At 38.6% G+C, this 18487-nt stretch overlaps 1 protein-coding gene and 1 pseudogene across 3 annotated transcripts in view; one reads left to right on the top strand and one right to left on the bottom strand.

Annotated features, from left to right (window-relative positions):
- Nucleotides 1-2655: 2655 nt before the first annotated feature.
- Nucleotides 2656-18487, top strand: part of SLC25A14 (solute carrier family 25 member 14) — a 30315-nt gene continuing 14483 nt past the window's right edge. Inside the window, exons 1-5 of one of the 3 annotated variants that reach the window (XM_008153892.3) lie at nt 2656-2745; nt 8019-8112; nt 11345-11492; nt 12866-12960; nt 15282-15367. In XM_008153892.3, the coding sequence (XP_008152114.3) occupies nt 8049-8112; nt 11345-11492; nt 12866-12960; nt 15282-15367 (393 nt within the window). In that variant the 5' untranslated portion in view covers nt 2656-2745; nt 8019-8048. Of the gene's footprint in view, nt 2746-3101; nt 3123-3148; nt 3299-8018; nt 8113-11344; nt 11493-12865; nt 12961-15281; nt 15368-18487 lie in introns of those variants that run through there. The other 2 variants (XM_054708304.1, XM_028128854.2) reach the window with 2 other exon arrangements.
- On the bottom strand, nt 8781-9185 carry LOC114227182 (ubiquinol-cytochrome-c reductase complex assembly factor 4-like; annotated as a pseudogene).

The raw sequence follows: 18487 nt of genomic DNA, 5'->3' as shown, positions 1-18487 counted from the left end.
TGCTTATTGATCATTTAGATATACTCTTTTAAATGAAATACTTTTCAGGTATTTTTCCCATTAAAAAATTGAATTGCCTGTCTTTTTATTGTTGTTAGGAGTTCAGTTCTTTATTTATACTGGATATGTGGTTCTGTAGGATGCATGGACTAAAAATCTCTTCTCCCTATCTGGATCTTGCCTTTTTATTCTCTTAATAGTGTTTTCTTTTTAAAATATGTATTGATTTTAGAGAGGAAAGGAGAGGGAGAGATTATAGAAACATCAATGATGAGAGAGAATCATTAGTCAACTGCCTCCTGCACACCCCACACTGGGGATCAAGTCTGTAACCTGAACATGTGCCCTGACTGGGAAATGAACTGTGACCTCCTGGTTCGTAGGTCAATGCTCAACCACTGAGCCATGCCAGCCGGCAATACTGTCTTTCAGTAAAAATAAAAATGTTCTAAATTTTATATTATTTTTGTTTGTTGTTCCCTCCCAGTTTTATTGATATACACTGAGTGGCCAGATTATTATGATCTCTGAACGCAAAAGGTTTTCTGGCTCCAAATATAATGCTCTTTTCATATTTTAAGACCAGGTGTTTCTTTTGGAAGAGTAGAAGAGGAAGGCACATTTTGGCTTTTTAACAGAGTTATCCAATAGTGAAATGCGCTGACTTGTGATACATACTTACACTGGAAGTATTCTAGCAGAGACTGGACAACTGTCTATAATAAATATTATAGAAGGGACCTCTAAATATCTTTCCCATTTGAAGATTCCAGGATTCTATAGAGATCAGAATTCAAGCATAACAGTATAATCAAATACTGGCCTATGTGGTAAAGACTACAAATAGAGGTGATTAAAAAGGAAAATGGCCAACATTGATAATGAAGACTAGATTTTTTAATGTTGTAGTTTTAGAAAAATGTTTAGAACAAACTAAGCAATCAAACTGTAAATGTTTTCAATATATGTGTTTATTATGTTGTTTCTACAAATGTTACTTAAAATTTTATCTATTCTTGTGCTTTTAAAATAAGTAATTGAAACAAATCTCCCTTAAACAAAGTTTATTTCTGTGGTCAGTTGGATCAACTTGTGGTGGCAGGGGCTGAAGAAGCAAAAGTACAATTTTGTAGAAAAGCTGGTAGTGTTTTGCTCAGAGAGCACTATAATTCTAAAAGGTTCAGAGACCTGGATATGAGAGATAGCCCAGGCCAGAGGTGGACATACAATTCATGTCACTGGTGAGAGTATAGTCCCTCCAAGTAAGGATTCGAAGCTGCAATCTCCTTTGGCTCACTGAAATGTAGTGCTTTACTGAGATGTAAATTGAAGGGAATTCACATTTTGGAATGCATGCACATGTTTCTTATATTATCTCTATTTTTAATAAATTTCTGAAAGTAACAAGGGTATTAAAATTGAGAAGTGTATAGTATAGTGGTTATGATCTTGGTCTCTGAATTCAGACCAGAATTTGAATCCTCAGCTCTGCCACTTACTAAGTTACTTTCTTAACTTCTTACTACATCAGTTTTATCATCTGCCAAAACGGGAATGTAATAGTACCTATCTCATAGGTTAGTTGTGTGCACATGAAGCTCTTGGCGTCATCTTCAGTATAGCATTCCCTAATGTCAGCTAACATGTATGCTGCCTTAAGACATTTTTAAATGGGGAGAACAAAGGTATTCTGAACATGTATTCATTCAACAAACAATCACTTTAGGGTCGTGTGCCTTGCACCAACTAAACTGTTATATGGAGAAACCCTATTATTGTGTAATCTCGAGAGATTACGGGGGCGGGTAGGGGGAGTCTTCACGCGAGAGGCTTAGAAGTCAGACGAAGCCTATTGGGTAACGGAATAACCCAGAATGCTTTGCACATATTCCTTCCATCTTGGAGGTGCTAGAGGCAGTCAGCAGGCCCTCACTTAGTTTTCTAGCTGATTGTGAGTTGCAGATGAATTTGTACTCCCCTGTTTGTATTTCTACTTTTCAGATTCTTTAACTTTTTCTGATAATTCTCTTCTGTTTCCAACTTGCTCTTTCTCAACCGTATCGTTTAAGTACAGGGCCTGAGTCTAATTCTTCAGTCCTGAATGCCTGGGCCCTAGTGGGTGTTGAGGTTTATTTACTTGATCTTTTTTTCCGAGTTTAGGCATTTTGCGAAATACCACTAATCCCCTTTGCCTCATTTTCCCACTGGTTTTAAGCCCTTTGTCCCGCTCCCTCACTTTCCCTCCTTTTTTGTGATCTTTGCGCAGGCGCCCCGCCCTTTCACTCCGCTTGCCCCGCCTTCCCGTTTGCCCTGCCCTTCTAGGGCTGGGGTTTTTTTTCCAACCCCCTCCTTCCCTGGGCCTAGTTTGCTGGAAGTGGGTAGTAACGTGATGAAGAGGAAATACCTCCTGCTGTCATGGAAAAGCGTGCTGACTGCAGAAGCTGCTGATTTCTCAGGCCTTACTACCCTTTCCCGACCCCTCCCGAAAGTCAGGTTGCCCTTTTGGGCCTTTACACTAGTAGCCTGCCGACTCGCCTCCCCCATTAAGACCCCTGTTGTTTTCGCCTCTTATTTTGCACCTTCTTTTTAAGGATTGAAGGAGGCGGAGTTGGGATGCCAGCGCCACCGTTACCAGGGCAACAACTTGGTTACTTCCGTTGGTTTCAATGCTTCCGGGTTGGCGCTGCAGTGGCGTTTCCGACTGTGGGAGCCTCGGCTTCCCAGTCGTCAGATGAACCCGAGCAGGTGAGGGGGAGCTCCTGGGTTTCCAGGCTGGGGAGCGGGGCTGGGCCGCGCCAGACCGCGCGGGGCCGGGCTGGCCTGGTTCCCGGCCTGGGAGGGGCTTAACGGTCCTTTGGTCTCTCTCTCCCCTCAGCTGAGTCCCTTCCCTGTCTTTCACTCTTCTGGCATCGTTGGTTTTACTTCTTCGATTGAACCCTGCTTCCTCGACCCCCCTGGGAGGCCGCCTCCTTCAGGCGCCTCCCTTCTCTTCACGAACTCGCTCTGACAGCTGAGGAACTGGCAAGATCCTGCTACCCAGAGGGTGAATGGGTATCTTTCCTGGAATAATCCTAATTTTTCTAAGGGTGAAGTTTGCAACGGCGGCCGTGATTGTAAGCGGAGTAAGCAAACACCTCCATTGTATTAGTGTGAGGGGTGCTGTTGAAAGTTGCTCCCCTTCAGTTTATACCCCTTCCACTCCTTGAGGTCAAGGCATTGAAGGCATCTATTAAAATGCAGTTCAGATAACTAATTGTGATGACAGCCTTTATCAACACGAATTAATTTCTCAGACAAGGTAATAGCAGGGACATTTGTAATTTTCTATTAGTATTTTCTTGGTTTTTCCAGGCTAGGAATGCTTAGAGTTACCATGTACTCCTCTCTCATCTTCATTCCCTATATCATCAAGTCCCTTTGTGTCTCCATTTTAGGAATTTATCTCTAACCTCACTGCCAACAAATACCTTGTCTCCTTTACTTCATACCACCTTAAGCTAGTTTCCCTGGCTCTCCCATTTGTAATCACTTTGCTGCAGCCCTTGTATGCTAACTAAAATGTGGATTTCCTCAAATTACTTCCCTGTTTAAAATGTTACAGTGTCCCTCATACCCTACCACATACTTTGATTTCAAGTCTTTCAACATGACCTGTTCCTTGTAATTCTTGATTAATATTATTTCAATGACCTAAGGGACTTTTCTGTTCCATTTAGGTTGCACTCTTCTCGGAGCAAACCATGCTGATGCCTGCCTCCACGTGCTGTGCTTTTCCCCACATTTGTGTCTCTGTTCATCCTGCTCTCCTCCCCCGCCTTCTTCCTTACCGATACCTATCCTGCTTTGTGTCAAGGCCCATTTTAAATTCTCTCACTTCCACCAGCCTTTTCAAATTATGTAGGCCCATGCTGATTGTCTTCTTTTCCATGCTTTTCTTGCTCTTATAGTTTGCATTATATAGTTTAGCACTTAACTTTTCTTTAATGAACTACTATGATTTCTTCTACCAGATTATAAATTATTGAAAGGCAAGCACTGTATTTTATAGAACTTTTATCACCACCTTATTCTCCTTGATTATCCAGGAAATATAGGCTAAATGATAAATATTGTCATGGTGTTAAAACATTTGTTCTGTGTTTTTTTTTTAAACACCAAATTTAGACCAGAGCACATTGCAGGTTTGGCATTTAATGTCCCTTCAATAAATATTTGCTTGACTCTCCATTATTACCTCTTGAAGCTAAGAATCTGATGCCTACTCTTTCTTAAAAGAGAAAGCAAGAAAGGCACCCAGATTTTTCTCATCAGATCTTTGGAGTAGTGCAGGGCTATGTAACTTGTATTTTAGGACATTCTTTTCACTCTTTAGTATATCAGATTTTCCTTAGTCAAACTTCAGAATACGTGTGTGCATTTTTTTTCATGTGTGCATTTTGAAGACATTTTTCATTGGCTTCTTTATACAATAAAAATATATAAGGTACTCTATTTTTATTTTAACTCAGATATGACTTTTCTCCTTTTACCCATATCTGGGGATAGCCCCCACAAGCCAAAGGCATTGTTAGATGCTGGGGGTATTTTACACAAGTAATTCTCTGCAACAAAAGCAAGGGAAGAGAATTAATAGGCAGAGAATCTCTGAGGATCAGCAAAGTGTCGTGTACCCAGTAGGTAGTATTGGTCAGGCCCAGCAACTTAATTTTCATGATTTTTCCTGTAATCTTTTATATATAGGCTGTATATATAGATAAAGCACATCACACTGGAGCCAGCCATGTATTTAATGGATGTGTACCCAATTCTGTGCAAGCTATTGTAGGGGTTATATAAAGTGCTGTGAGACATGATTTCTGCCTTCAGGAATCTTACCTAGTTAAGAGAGAAAAATAACATGGGCAACTAGAAGAAAAGCCTCATCCTAGCCATTATTTGTATACTTGAGATTAAGATATAGAAGGGAAAAATGAAGATTCAGAAAAGATTGCACAACTGTAGAATAGGTATGACATAGCATGCATGCTTGTTAATAGCCTTAAAAGAATCGGAAGCTTGAGCTGACATTTTAATGGTTCATTAGTGTGATGTGGCCCCCACAAAAGCAACTGCAATTTTCAGCTATAATAATTAAAGTATAATAATGAAAATAGTTGTGGTTATGTAGCCTGAAAGAGATAAGATGTAGGAGAGAGAACATGACATCTGTCTTTAAATATTGGAAGGACTTCCCTAGGGAAAAAGACTAAATTTGTCCAATATTACCTCCCAAAATGGTAAAAACTACAGGAAGACAGACTTTTGGCTCAGTAGGAGGAAGGAATATCTAAAATAAGACCTAATTAAACATAATACAGGACTTCTTCATAGCAAGATTCTTTTCTAACATTAGAAGGAAAGGGATTTTACTATCAGATGGGAGTGGGGAGGTAGGAGTGGTAGCATTGTTAATTTGGCCAGTGGTTCCCAGACTTTTGGATTTCATAGACCAATAAAATTTAAGTGAAAGTGTGAGGAGGAGGCACAAATTAGGGTTGCCAGGCTTATTTTGTTACGATATTAAGCAAAATTAACTACCAACTACTGTTATTATCTCATACAAGAGAAGTGATGTTAAAAAATGTTCCAGGTACTGGAAGAACATGATTTCCTAATAATCCTTTACATTAAATATATTGGACTGACAGAAAGCACTAGTTACCCTTGTTTTGTTCATTTCACCTCAGAATTGTGAAAACTTCATTAAGGAACTACTGAGCAACTGACCTAAGATTCAGTGACTGGTCTTTTTGCTCTGCTTTGGTTCTGCCCCCTGCCTTTAACTGAATTATTATTGAACCCTGAACCCTAAACATATCTTCCTTATTAAAAGGCTAGATAGCAGGTAACAAAATTCTGATAGAGGCTTTATCTTATAATGAGAAGATTCAAAGAATCTGTAAAGATAAAGCTTTGGAGAGAAGCATAGCAGCCATTTGAAATGTTTGGCTGTATTAGGGATCTATAAATTGGTCAATGGAGAGGGCATTCCCCCCCCCCCCACACACACACACACAGACTCAGAGAGGGGATATACCATGGTTCTTGCTTTTCCGTGCCTACCCTCTCACTGTATGTGTCATGCTTTGCTATCAATTGTAATATTAAAATGTAGGCAAAGCTGAAAATATTGATGAGATAGCATTTAGTACTCAAGACTCTAATTTTACGCTGCAGCTTTGTGAAGTACTTATTCCTTCTTTGTGTTTTAGAATTCTTTCCAACAACTTTCCTCCAAAAGAGCTATCTATTTGAGACTCTATGTCAGATGAACTGGCTGATCACACTATGCTTGAAAGAAAATTTCCATAATTACTTTTGTGACCTCTAACTAAAACATTTGTCTGCAGTTTACTATCCTCTCTGGAAAATTGTTCTGTGCTTAGTTACAGAGAATTCCTTATGTGGAAACAAAGCAAAACCTTGCCTCCACTTAAAAAGAGACTGCAAATCAATGGTGCTAACCCCAGATTGGAAAATGGGGGAAGCAGACAGCAAGTAATATCTGTGAAAATGTATATTGGAGTACTTAACTTTTCAAAATGTAATAATGATAAAAGCTAATAGTTGTTGAACTAGGTACCAAGTGCTTTTCTAGGTGTTTTACGTTATATTATTTAAGTTTCACAAAACCGTATAATATAGTATTTATTATTAGCCCCATTTTATAGTTCAGAAAACGCAAGCATAGAGTGGTTAAATAACTTGCCCAAGATCATAGAACTAGTACGTGGTGTTGTCAGGATTTGAAACTAGGCAGTCTGATTTCAGAGTCTTCATTCCTGACCATAAACTACTTGAAGTTGCTTTTGAAATTCAATAATATACATCTGTGAAGTTCTGAAAAAGTATTATTTAAAGAAACCTGAGAGTCCAACTTAAGAAAAGAGATTATTTTCAGCTGGTCTAGGATTTAGTAGGTGATGCCAAGAGCAGTAGTTCTTAACGTGTGGAAGGATCAGCATTATCAGCAGTATTTGGAAGCTTGCCAATAGTCCAGACCCAGACCATCAATCAGAAACCCTGAGGGTGAGACCCAACAATCTATTTTTTAATCCACCTTCTAGATGCTTTTGGTGCACATTAAAATTTGAAAATCACTGATCTAGAGGGCAGAACTATAAAGAAAAGATTCAAGAGAGATAGCTGAGAGTGGCAGGGAAAAAAAAACTTGAAATGATTGAAGATGACAAGTCTACTGGGGGTGGGATGAGAAAGGAAGAAAAGGAGATGAAGAGTAGAATACCTTGTTAAAGAACCTGAACTCAAAGAAAAACAACATTTGAATGCATGTGCTTTAAAAGGCCAGGGAAAAGAAGATTCACTGGATGTTAAATGTCACAGAGAAGAGAGATACGATATTGCTGTCATTCATTTGGGAACCAGAAGAAAGGTGAAAAGGTGTTTAACTCAGCCTGGGCCTAGTGTGTGTGTGTGCCGGGGGGAAGAGTTGTGGAGAGCTAGAACGAGCTAATGAACTAAAACCCTAAAGTTTAGTGGTGAGATGTGTGGGCTAAGTATACTAGTATGCGAGGGTAGTGGTGTCAGCTGTGCTTTGCACATGAATAAATGTGACTGAATACCATGAACTGCTTTTATGAGATGCCTCAGCCTATATAATTTGTTCTTCAGGTTCCTTCACTAGTAATTGTCTAGTTGAATGGCTAAGTTGGGTGTGCTGGATGGCCTGGAACCTCTTTTTTGGGGTGGGGACGGGAATAAAATTAAAGAAATTAGAGAATGAAAGGCACAGGTTGATCTTTGAGTGATTCTCACCCCTGCCCCTATTTGGCAGTAAACACATTCATGATCATCTACCACATAAAACGGGATCCCCCATTTTTTTGGTCATTCCATTTGGTAGGGTTTTTCCTCTATGTCTGTTTTATTTGTCAAATTTGTTGATGTGTGTTATGTGATCAGACACTGATAGATGCTCCTTACTCTTGTGCCTTGTTCTGATTTATGTTTATTTTTAGTATCAGAAAAGTGACACTGGAAGCCATGAGATGTCTGGTCTGAATTGGAAACCCTTTGTATATGGCGGCCTTGCCTCTATTGTTGCGGAATTTGGTAAGAATGTGAAAACTGACAAATCTGCTTCTTATGGTATAAATGTCAGCTTTTGGTGAATGGTAGAGAAAGAGAAAAAAGAAAGGCCCTATTTGTTTTAAAAACTATTGTCTCAAAGCCATCAATTAACATTTTCTGGGAAAGTACTACTAATGGTATGGAAAGTGAAGTTAATAAAAGTCAAACTTAGAAAGCTTTTTTTCCATGTTAGCTAATTAGAATGTATTATAAATTTGTTAGTTTGTAAAACTAGCATCAATTTATACATACCACAGTACATTATAAAATAAAAAAACTTAACTATTCTGAGTTATTCTGTCTCAGAAAGCAAAAGACCCGCAAACTAGATTACACTGGATTACAAGTGTCACCAGAATTGCTTTGGAACCATAATGTTGAACAAAATCACAAATCCAAAATCTTTTATATGAATCTAAAAAAAGTCTTTTGTGCATATTTGTTGGGCATCAAAGTGTCAGGCAAAGAACTGGGTCCCGTCTGCTGACATTCTGCTCTCTCCTTCCCCGAGGGTCAGTGTGGCCAGGTCCTCCTCCATCCAAATCCTTCAGTCTGGGGACGCACATAACCATGACAGAAACTATCAAACGCGATGTCAAACCTAAGGGCCACTGCCTGGTCCCTCGCTGTCTGTCCCCGCAGGCGCCCCTTTAAGTTCTCGCTCCATAGGCAGCTGGAGTTCCAGGCTCCTCCAAAGCATCGCTGGGCTCCGGCACCTCTTCTTCCAGTACCTGTTTGAACCAGTGGTCTGTGCTGGTCTCCTCCCTAACGAAGCACCAAATGAGCAGAATCATGAGGGACAGGCTTAAGGGCAACACCCTCCACTAGGGTCGTTGCTGTTCCTTTCCCAAGGAACGCCCCACCGTCCAACGGGACTGGACAGGTTGCCTTTGCTGGTGGAAAACTGAATGGGGCAGTTAGGATCTTCCTCTTCCTTGCCCTTGGCTGCGGACTGGGCCTGATCCGGGCTGCGTAAGCAGGCTTCGGGAAGCCCAGCGTGCAAGCCTCAGCGCCTGGACAGCCCCAGCCGCCTGCGCACACAGGACACTGCTCATTAAGACCTCAGCTCTGCACCTAGAAAGCTTTTTGGATAGTTTAATGATTTGTTAATTTGCTAGGCTTAAGTAATATACATGAAAATACAAAGGGAGTTAGATAAGATAGGGGTTTCTGCTATATTCCTGTAAGAATGGTCTTTTATGATGTTATTTATAACTTTCTTAGTATAAGTATCCAAACTTCTTTTCAAACCTCTGTCCCATTTTATTTATTTATTTTTAAAAATGTTTTTATTGATTTCAGAGAGGAAGGGAGAGGGAGAGACAGAAACATCAATGATGAGAGAGAGCCACTGATTGGCTGCCTCCTGCAGGCCCCCAACTGGGGATTGAGCCCGAAACCTGGGCATGTGCCCCTGACCTGAATCAAACCTGGGACCCTTCAGTCTGCAGTCCAATGCTCTATCCACTGAGCCAAACCAGCCAGGGCACCTCTGTCCCATTTTAGAAGGAAATTGACTAACAAGATCAAACAGATTCTTTTTTTAAAATATATTTTATTAATTTTTTACAGAGAGGAAAGGAGAGGGATAGAGAGTTAGAAACATCTGGGATGTGTCTGCAACCAAGGTACATGCCCTTGACCGGAATTGAACCTGGGACCCTTGAGTCCGCAGGCTGACGCTCTATCCACTGAGCCAAACCAGCCAGGGCACCTCTGTCCCATTTTAGATGGAAATTGACTAACAAGATCAGATTCTTCTCTGTTTGTTTTGTTAATACTCATTGGAGGATACTTTTTCCATTGATTTTTTTTTTAGAGAGTGGAAGAGGGGGAGGAAGGAAGGAGGGAGGAAGGGAGAGAGAGAGAGAGAGAGAGAAACATCGATGTGAGAGAGACACATCAATTGGTTGTCTCTTGCACACACTCCAACGGGATTGAGCCTGTAACTGAGGTACATGCCCTTGACTGGAATCAAACCTGTGGCCCTCAGTCCACTGAGCAAAACTAGCTAGGGCAGATTCTTCTTTATTTGATCTTAATTTTGAAATATATTTTAGATTTTGTTTTTTTATCTTCCAGATTTTCTCTTCCTAAACAAAATAAGTGATTCCAATCCACTGATATTTGTTGACTTTCTTGGCATATGCTCTGGTATTGTCATATCAAGGTCATCAGTGACCAGAGTTATATAATCACCTTGTTAGTTTTAGACCTTGAAATATTCTGTGAAACGTATTTCGTCAATGTAATGACCACTTCTATGTGTTAATATAATAAGAGAAAGAAGTTTGGTTAAAGAAAACTTTCTTGAAGAAAATTCAAGACTGGCATTAGTCTTGAATTACCTAAGGAACCAGGATGAGTAGACTAAATAGGACTTTGTCATTATAATACTAGGGAACTGTTTGTTTCTTGTAAACATATAAAAAGAAAAACACAAAACCTTGTTATAGTATATAAGACTATCTGGAGCAACAATCTCACACTTTCCTATCTTCTTTGTAAAAATTTAGGGAAATTTTAAGAGGGAGAAGTGGGGAGACTTTGAAGTGGGCAGAAGGAAGAGACAGAGATAAGTGCCAGATTGTATGTAATACATGAAATTAAAACATTTAAATTGTTTTGCCTTCACTATATATAAGGACAGTCTTAAAAGCACTTTATTATATTACAATTTCAGTTATACTATGGGTAAAATCCTGTTGACCAGATAGAATACAGTGCATTTCACTTTACCACATACAAGACATGACTTATGATAGTGGTATTCCAGTGTTCTTCTATGTGTTATAAAAATAACTTTTTCTTATGTTTAAAAAAATATAATTGGTTAATTGTGTTGTGACTTCATGGTGGGGAGGAGGATTGGTGGAGGTGGAAGAGGGTATATGGGGAATAAATGGTGATTGGAAAAAAAATCCTATATAATAAAAGGGTAATATGCAGATCGACCAAATGGAAGAACTACCGGTTTCTATGACAGGCACGGGTGGGGAGCAGGCCTATGCCATCAGTCGGACATCCCCTGAGGGCTCCTGGACTGTGAAAGGGCACAGGCAGGGCTGAGGTACCTGCCCGCCCTCCAGTGCACGTGCACTGGGCCTTTGGTAATAAAATAAATGGAAAAAATGTCATTTGCATACATTCAGCCAACAGTTAACTGTGATTCCTTGAGAAAAAAACAACTTATAAATGAGTGTGTTCTTTATAGGAACTTTTCCTGTGGACCTAACTAAAACTCGACTGCAGGTTCAAGGCCAAAGCATTGATGCCCGCTTCAAAGAGATAAAATACCGAGGAATGTTTCATGCCTTGTTCCGAATTTATAAAGAAGAAGGTATATTGGCTTTGTATTCAGGGTAAGACTGAATTCTTACCTTCCATCATGAATAGAAATAGTTTTTAAAGAAGTCATGTATTTTAGCTGTCTGATAGTTTATGCTGTTCATATTCACCATTTCAACTTGTAATTGAATATTGATGTGCCAGTTTATATTTCACTTGCTTAAAGCCTTGAGCTTTGGATTTTGTGTTCATTTATAAGTGTGTGAAGCTATTAGGGGTCAACTTTTGATTAGCCATATCTTTGTGGTTTATTGTCCAGTTTGTTATCTGCTGCCAGTTTCCTAGGCTGCTCCTGCATCTAGGGTACCAGTTTATTGTTCAGAGAATAGACATCAATTTTATTATTAATCTATGTTAGGCTGAATTTCAAAGAATTTTCTTGGGGGAAAATCAAGTAATACATCCATATTCTTTCATCAGCATGGATAATTACAAGATTTTTTTTTCTGATAGCAAACAAATAAAGTCAGAAATATGCATATTTATCCATAATTTTGTCCCTAACTGGCTGAGCTTCTGATGTCTTTCTATTTATAATTACTAACATATAGTTCTGTAATTTGGAAGAATCTCAAAGGACTCAAGAGTGAGAATGTCTCAAGTTTATAACTTAAATAGGGTGAAATCTTGGCCCTGGTACCTCCTTGAAAGGATGAAAGATGTATCTGCAACTGTTAGGAAGTAAGGTTGATTTTTTAAAATGTATCTATGATGTGAGTAATGGTGTATACTTCTTTTCGTACATTGCTGGATTCAAATTGCTAATTTTGACTTTTTGAGCTGACTTTTTGTTTCATTGATTTTTCTCAATTTTCCTGTTTCAATTTTATTAAGTTATGCTCTTTATTATTTCCTTCTGCTTGCTTTGGGTTTATTTTGCTCTTTTTCTAGTTTCTTGAGGAAGGAATTTAGATGATTGATTTGAGGCTGTCCCTCTTTCCTAGCCTAAGTGTTTTGTGTTATAAATTTCTCTTTCAGCACTGCTTTGGCTGCATCGCACATATTTTAAAGGGTGACGTTTTCATTTTAATTCAGTTCTATGTATTTTTAAAATTTCCTTTGAGACTTCCTATGATCCATGGATTGTTTAGAAGTGTGCTGTTTAATTTCTAAATGTTGAAGGATATTCCTTCTTGATTTCTAGTTTAATTCCATCATGGCCAGAGAACATAACCTATATGATTTCAATTTTTAAAAATTTGTTGAGGTTTATTTTAGTACCCTAATATGCTCTCTTGGTGAAATGTTCCATGGGTGCTTGAAAATATATATATTTTGCTGTTGAGTGGAATGAGATAGCTAATGGAAATGAGTAGGCTGTCTAGACATGTATAATTTGCAAGCTCATGTTGAGTATAATTGACTTTTTTCTCCCTTTTTTTGGCAGAATTGCTCCTGCTTTACTAAGACAGGCATCATATGGCACCATTAAAATTGGCATTTATCAAAGCTTGAAGAAATTATTTGTAGAACGTTTAGAAGGTCAGTGTAGACTCCTCATTTTCTTTGGGGGTAATACTCAAGGGGATCATTGAAATCATGCTTAGTAAGAAAGTGTTCATTTTGGGTGAGAATGGGTGACGGTCATTGCAAGGACAAAGTGAGCTTGTACTGATTTGGGATTAATCCTTACAGAGGTGATAATGTGTTAGAGGGATCTGCTCTTCAAGTCTGTCCCTTTTCCTATCAAAGGAAAAAAAAGGCTTCTGGCCATCACAGAGGGAACATGGAATAAGCTTGTCCAGAAAATTAATGCTGTTCTTGTCAACAAGAGGACTTCCACTATAAAGGACTTCTCTAGCTGCTGAGTTTGACAAACGTTTCTTAGGTGGAGTAATTTTAGGCTATTCTAGATTCTGATGTACCTAGGGCCACCTTATCCACATTCAGTAGTATTATATGTCCCTGTATTTGCTGCTGTAACATTTCCAGCCTGATGCTGTACTAAATGGTTATTTTACCACAGGCCTGGAACTGTTGCATGGTTGGAGACAGCTGGAGGGCATTTTGGTTAGCAATGGCTTTTGAATCACTTTACTAAATCAACTCATTCTGGAGCTTCTTTGAGGATCCTGAAGGATTCTCTTCCTAAAGTAATTTCATTTCACAGATTGTTCACTTGGATTTACCTAGTTTCTGTTTGTGGTCTCTTCATGGTGAAGATTAAATTTTAACTTCAGAAAAATATGCTCTGTGTTTTTTTTTTATTAAATCCTTATCTGAGGATATGTTTTTATTGGTTTTATTGATTTATTTATCTTCTAAACATATTTTTATTGATTTCAGAGAGGAAGGGAGAGAGGGAAAAGGAACATCAATGATGACAATCATTGATCAGCTGCCTCCTGCATGCCCCCTACTGGGGATTGAGCCCACAAGCCGGGCACTTGCCCTTGACTGGAATCAAACCTGGGACCCTTCAGTCTGCAGGCCGAATCTCTATCCACTGAGCCAAACTAACTAGGGCTGTTTTTATTGATTTTAGAGAGAGAGAGAGAGCGAGAAAGAAACATCTATGTGAGAGAGAAACATAAATAGGTTGCCTCCTGTATGCGCCCTGACCGGGGATCAAACTTGCAACCTAGGTATGTGCCCTGACCAGGAATCAAACCTGCAACCTTTTGATGCATGGGATGATGCTCCAGCCAACTGAGCCATCCCACCAGGGGCTCTGTGGGTTTTTTCTCTTTTGTTTTATTTTTGGTAGCTGAGGGGATTTAGTTCCAAATGACTAGTTTTTCACATTTGATTATAGAAACCTCCTGTAAATAAATAGAGGCTAGTAGATATTGAGGCTAGTAGATATTAAGGCAAATCACAATTATTATTTAGATAATATTTTTCTATTAGACAAAGGTTTTATCTTTTTTTTCTTAATCCTCACCTGAGGATATTTTTCCATTGATTTTTAGAGAGAGTGGAAGAGAGAGGGAAAGACAGAAATATCTATGTGAGAGAAACATCAATTGGTTGCCTCCTGCACGCGCCCTGACCAGGTTCGGGCCAGGGAGGAGCCTGCAATCGAGGTACGTGCCCTTGACCGGAATGGAACCCAGGACCCTTTGGTCCACAGGCAGACGCTCTATCCACTGAGCCAAACTGGCTAGGGCAAAGATTTTATCTTTTAAAAATTTTTTTATTGTTGACAGTATTACAGATGTCCCCCATTTCCCCACCCTTTGCCCCCCTCTACCCAGCCCCACCCCACCCCAGGCCTTCCCCACACTATTGTCTGTGTCCATGGTTTATTTATATGTGCATGTGTTCTTTGGTTAATCTTTTCCCATCCCCTCCACCCCCTCCACACTGAGATCTGTCATTCTGTTCTATGCATCCATGCCTCTGGACCTATTTTGGTCGTCAGTTTATTTTGTTCATTAGATTCCATATAATAAGTATCATTTATCTTTTAACATTCAGTCCTGAGTCTTTTGAGTTAATGATTCTCCAGAAAAAGACTTAAAATAGTTTTCTTTAGATGTTTGAAATGATTGAAGGGTAAAATACCACATTTGAATTTGTGTGTGTAATTAGCAGTTACATATAATAATAGAACATGTCCCAGTGTCCTTTAGAAATAGTTTAAAAAATGATTTATGTATTATAATTTTTATACATTTCAGTACTGATTTGAGATCTAGAAATATGTGTTCATTTTCATAAGCTTTGTAGTTCATTTCTACAGTCATTTCTCTGACTAAGTTTCCCTTCCTCTGATAGCTCAGTACTCTGTTCTCAGAAACTGGTACCTAATACAAGCAGACATTTCGTTCTTTCTTTCTTTCCCCCCCTCCTTTTTACAGATGAAACTCTTCTAATTAATATGATCTGTGGGGTAGTGTCAGGAGTGATATCTTCCACTATAGCCAATCCCACCGATGTACTAAAGGTAAGAGAGGTCTGGTAGCATTGGGTGTGCAGTGTGATGTGAAAAGAGCATGAGTTTTGAATCAGATTTGGGTTTAGATTCCCCACTCTGTCACTTGTCTGCTGTAAAACTTTGGGTAAATCACTTAATTGCTTCATTTGTAAAATGAAGATAATTCAGTACTTAATCACATATGGTTGTTAAGGATTATAGATAATACATATATACTAGTATAAAGTGCTTGTCATTGTACTTGTTCGTAGCAGATGCTCAATAAATAGTAGTCAATTTGTTAAGGTATGCATTAATCCATTGGTCTTCAAACTAGAATATTGAAACCTTTTATAGGTTCTTTCCAAGGGCTGTGCAATTTTAAGGAAATTAATTTCAAGATCCCCTACTTCCATTTGTACTCTTTTCTAAAAGTGATCTGAGGGAGAACTTGTATTTATAATAGTCCTTTCCCCACTTTACAAAAGAAAGGCATATCCCTTACCCCTTCCAGAGCTTAGTATGATATATTGACCTGTGGTGTAACCTGGGGCACCGATCAAAGGAATAAATCGAAATGTAGTTTTTGGAAAAGCCTCTTCTAGTACCTAATTGAGGTACCTTAAGTCTATAATGCTTCTGTCTTTTCCATATTTCTATTAAGAGTGAGATTTGGCTTTGAAATGGTATGCATATTTTGGCTTGTGTTGGGATATTCTGAATTCAGAATCAGAACAATATAGGTTAGTGGTGCTGAGTTTTCAAAATATGGATTGCTTTCAGATTTTATCAAAACACAGAATGAAATGTTTATTTTAATATAAATCTTCACCTTATTTTATCTCATTAAAAGGCAAACATTTTATATTTAACTTATTTAAATGTATGATGAATCAGATTATGATTAATTAAAAGCACTAAATATATGATAAAATGTATGTGAGAATCCCAGATCACAAACTTAGACTGTGACGGTAACAATATAAGATTTATAATCACAGTTGGGCTGTTCAATCCTTTTATCCTTGGATAGCTCTTTCTCTGATTTACTATGTGTTGCTTCTTCGCCTCTGTTTCTGCCTCAATTGCTTTCCCCCCTTTCCTTATGAATTTATCCTTCAAGACTTCTTAGGAACAGGGTCAGGACTAGGATGAGACAAGTAAGGTAATCTCTTTGGTTGCAAAATGTAAGGAGGTACCAAAAACTCAGTAATCAAGAGATAATGTTTTTATGCAATATTTTTCAGAAATTAAGATGAATGCAAAAAATTAATGGTGAATAGAATATCAATATTTTGTACAATTAATCATCTTTGCCTCACCTTAATCCCACCATGTTGGATCCTAATTTAGTTGCAATTTTGATATTTGGTTTATTGTTGGTTTTTGTGCATTAATTTTGATTTTTTAAAAAAATGTTTCATTAAGATGTTATTTATCTGGATTACTGAAGTTTTTTGTGTTTTCTTCCTACATTTTGTGCCTGAGGGAAGTGCCCTGCTTGTTGCTCCACCCTAGTCCCAGACCTGCTCAGGAATCATCTCCTTAAAGAAATCTTGTACTTATCCTATATAATAAGAGAGGAATATGCTAATTATCTGTTACACTGTAATGTCACGACCAATCTACAAGTGGTGGAGAGCTACAGGAGGGCGAGGCAGCGAGCTACTTATGCACAGATTCCTGTGCAGGGTTACTAGTCATACGATATTTGTGGTTTCAGCTTGTATTTGTGGTGATTTCTATTCTGATATAATTTGTTTTAGGCTTTTATTTCAACTCTTAGTAGTAACAGTTGATTTTCTACATAGAAACATGTTGCTATTACATGATATGTATGGAAACCTAGAATTTTGCTTAATGAAAATCAGGGCTACATTTGGGCCACTAGTATTTAGTGATGACTCCTGTGATTCTTTTTTTGTGTATTGTTAATCCTCACCCGAGGATATTTTTCCATTGATTTTTAGAGAGAGTGGGAGGGAGAGGGAGAGACACAGAGAGAGAAACATTAATGTGAGAGAGACACATTGATTGGTTGCCTCCCACACGCTCCCCGATCAGGGCTGGGATTGAGCCTGCAACTAAGGTACATGCCCTTGATCTGAATCAAACCGGGACAGGTCAGTCTATGGGCTGACACTCTATCCACTGAAACAAACTGGCTAGGGCACAACTCCTGTGATTCTGTGTGTGCAGAGTGCTCTATCTCCTTTCTTGTGCTCTTCTCATAATAATAGCAGGCTGATTTTTCTTCGTTTGCAGGATGTAGTATCATGCTTTTTACAAATAAAATTCAGTTTAGTGTCTTGTAGCATAAAATTACATTAAAACATTTTTGCTTTTTATAATTACATAAGCAGTGCATGTTAAATGTAGAAAAAAGTGGGAGGCAGAAAAAGCAAAAAGGGGAAAAATGCTCACGGATAGCCTCATCTCTCAGACTTAAACCATGGTCAACATTTGCGTGTATGTTCATCCACTCTCTTTGTTGTGCATATGGCTTATTTTAAGAGCACATGTTTTTAATAAAAATTATATAGGCCAAAACCAGTTTGGCTCAGTGGATAGAGCGTCGGTCTGCGGACTGGAGGGTCCCAGGTTCGATTCCGTCAAGGGCATGTACATTGGTTGCGGGCACATCCCCCGGTGGGGAGTGTGCAGGAGGCAGCTGATCGATGTCTCTCTCTCATCGATGTTTCTAGCTCTCTATCCCTCTCCCTTCCTCTCTGTGAAAAATCAATAAAATATATTAAAAAAGAAAAATTATATAGCATACATACTGCTTTGCAGCCTGTTTTTTCTATTTAACAATAACTTGTTGACATTTTTTCAGTGTCAAATATTATTCTTCAACATAATTTTATGGCTGCACAGTATTCCATTAAATGGATGCACCATAAATTTATGCAGCCAATCCTTTGTGGTTTTTGAACATGTAGACTGTTTTAATTTTTCACTAAATCACTCATATTTTAAATGAATTGTTTTTTACCTACACTGAGTACTTGTTCTTTCTTTTCCTCAAGTTTTCTTTCAATTCCAGAAATGATAGACCTACATATGATGAATGTGAGGCTGATAAAATCATCTTTACAAGATACTAGAGGCCCAATGCATGAAATTCGTGCAAGAGTAGGCCTTCCTTCC

This window comes from Eptesicus fuscus, chromosome 1 (genome assembly GCF_027574615.1).
Source record: "Eptesicus fuscus isolate TK198812 chromosome 1, DD_ASM_mEF_20220401, whole genome shotgun sequence".
Taxonomy (NCBI): Eukaryota; Metazoa; Chordata; class Mammalia; order Chiroptera; family Vespertilionidae; genus Eptesicus; species Eptesicus fuscus.
This window is presented reverse-complemented; position numbering and strand designations above follow the sequence as displayed.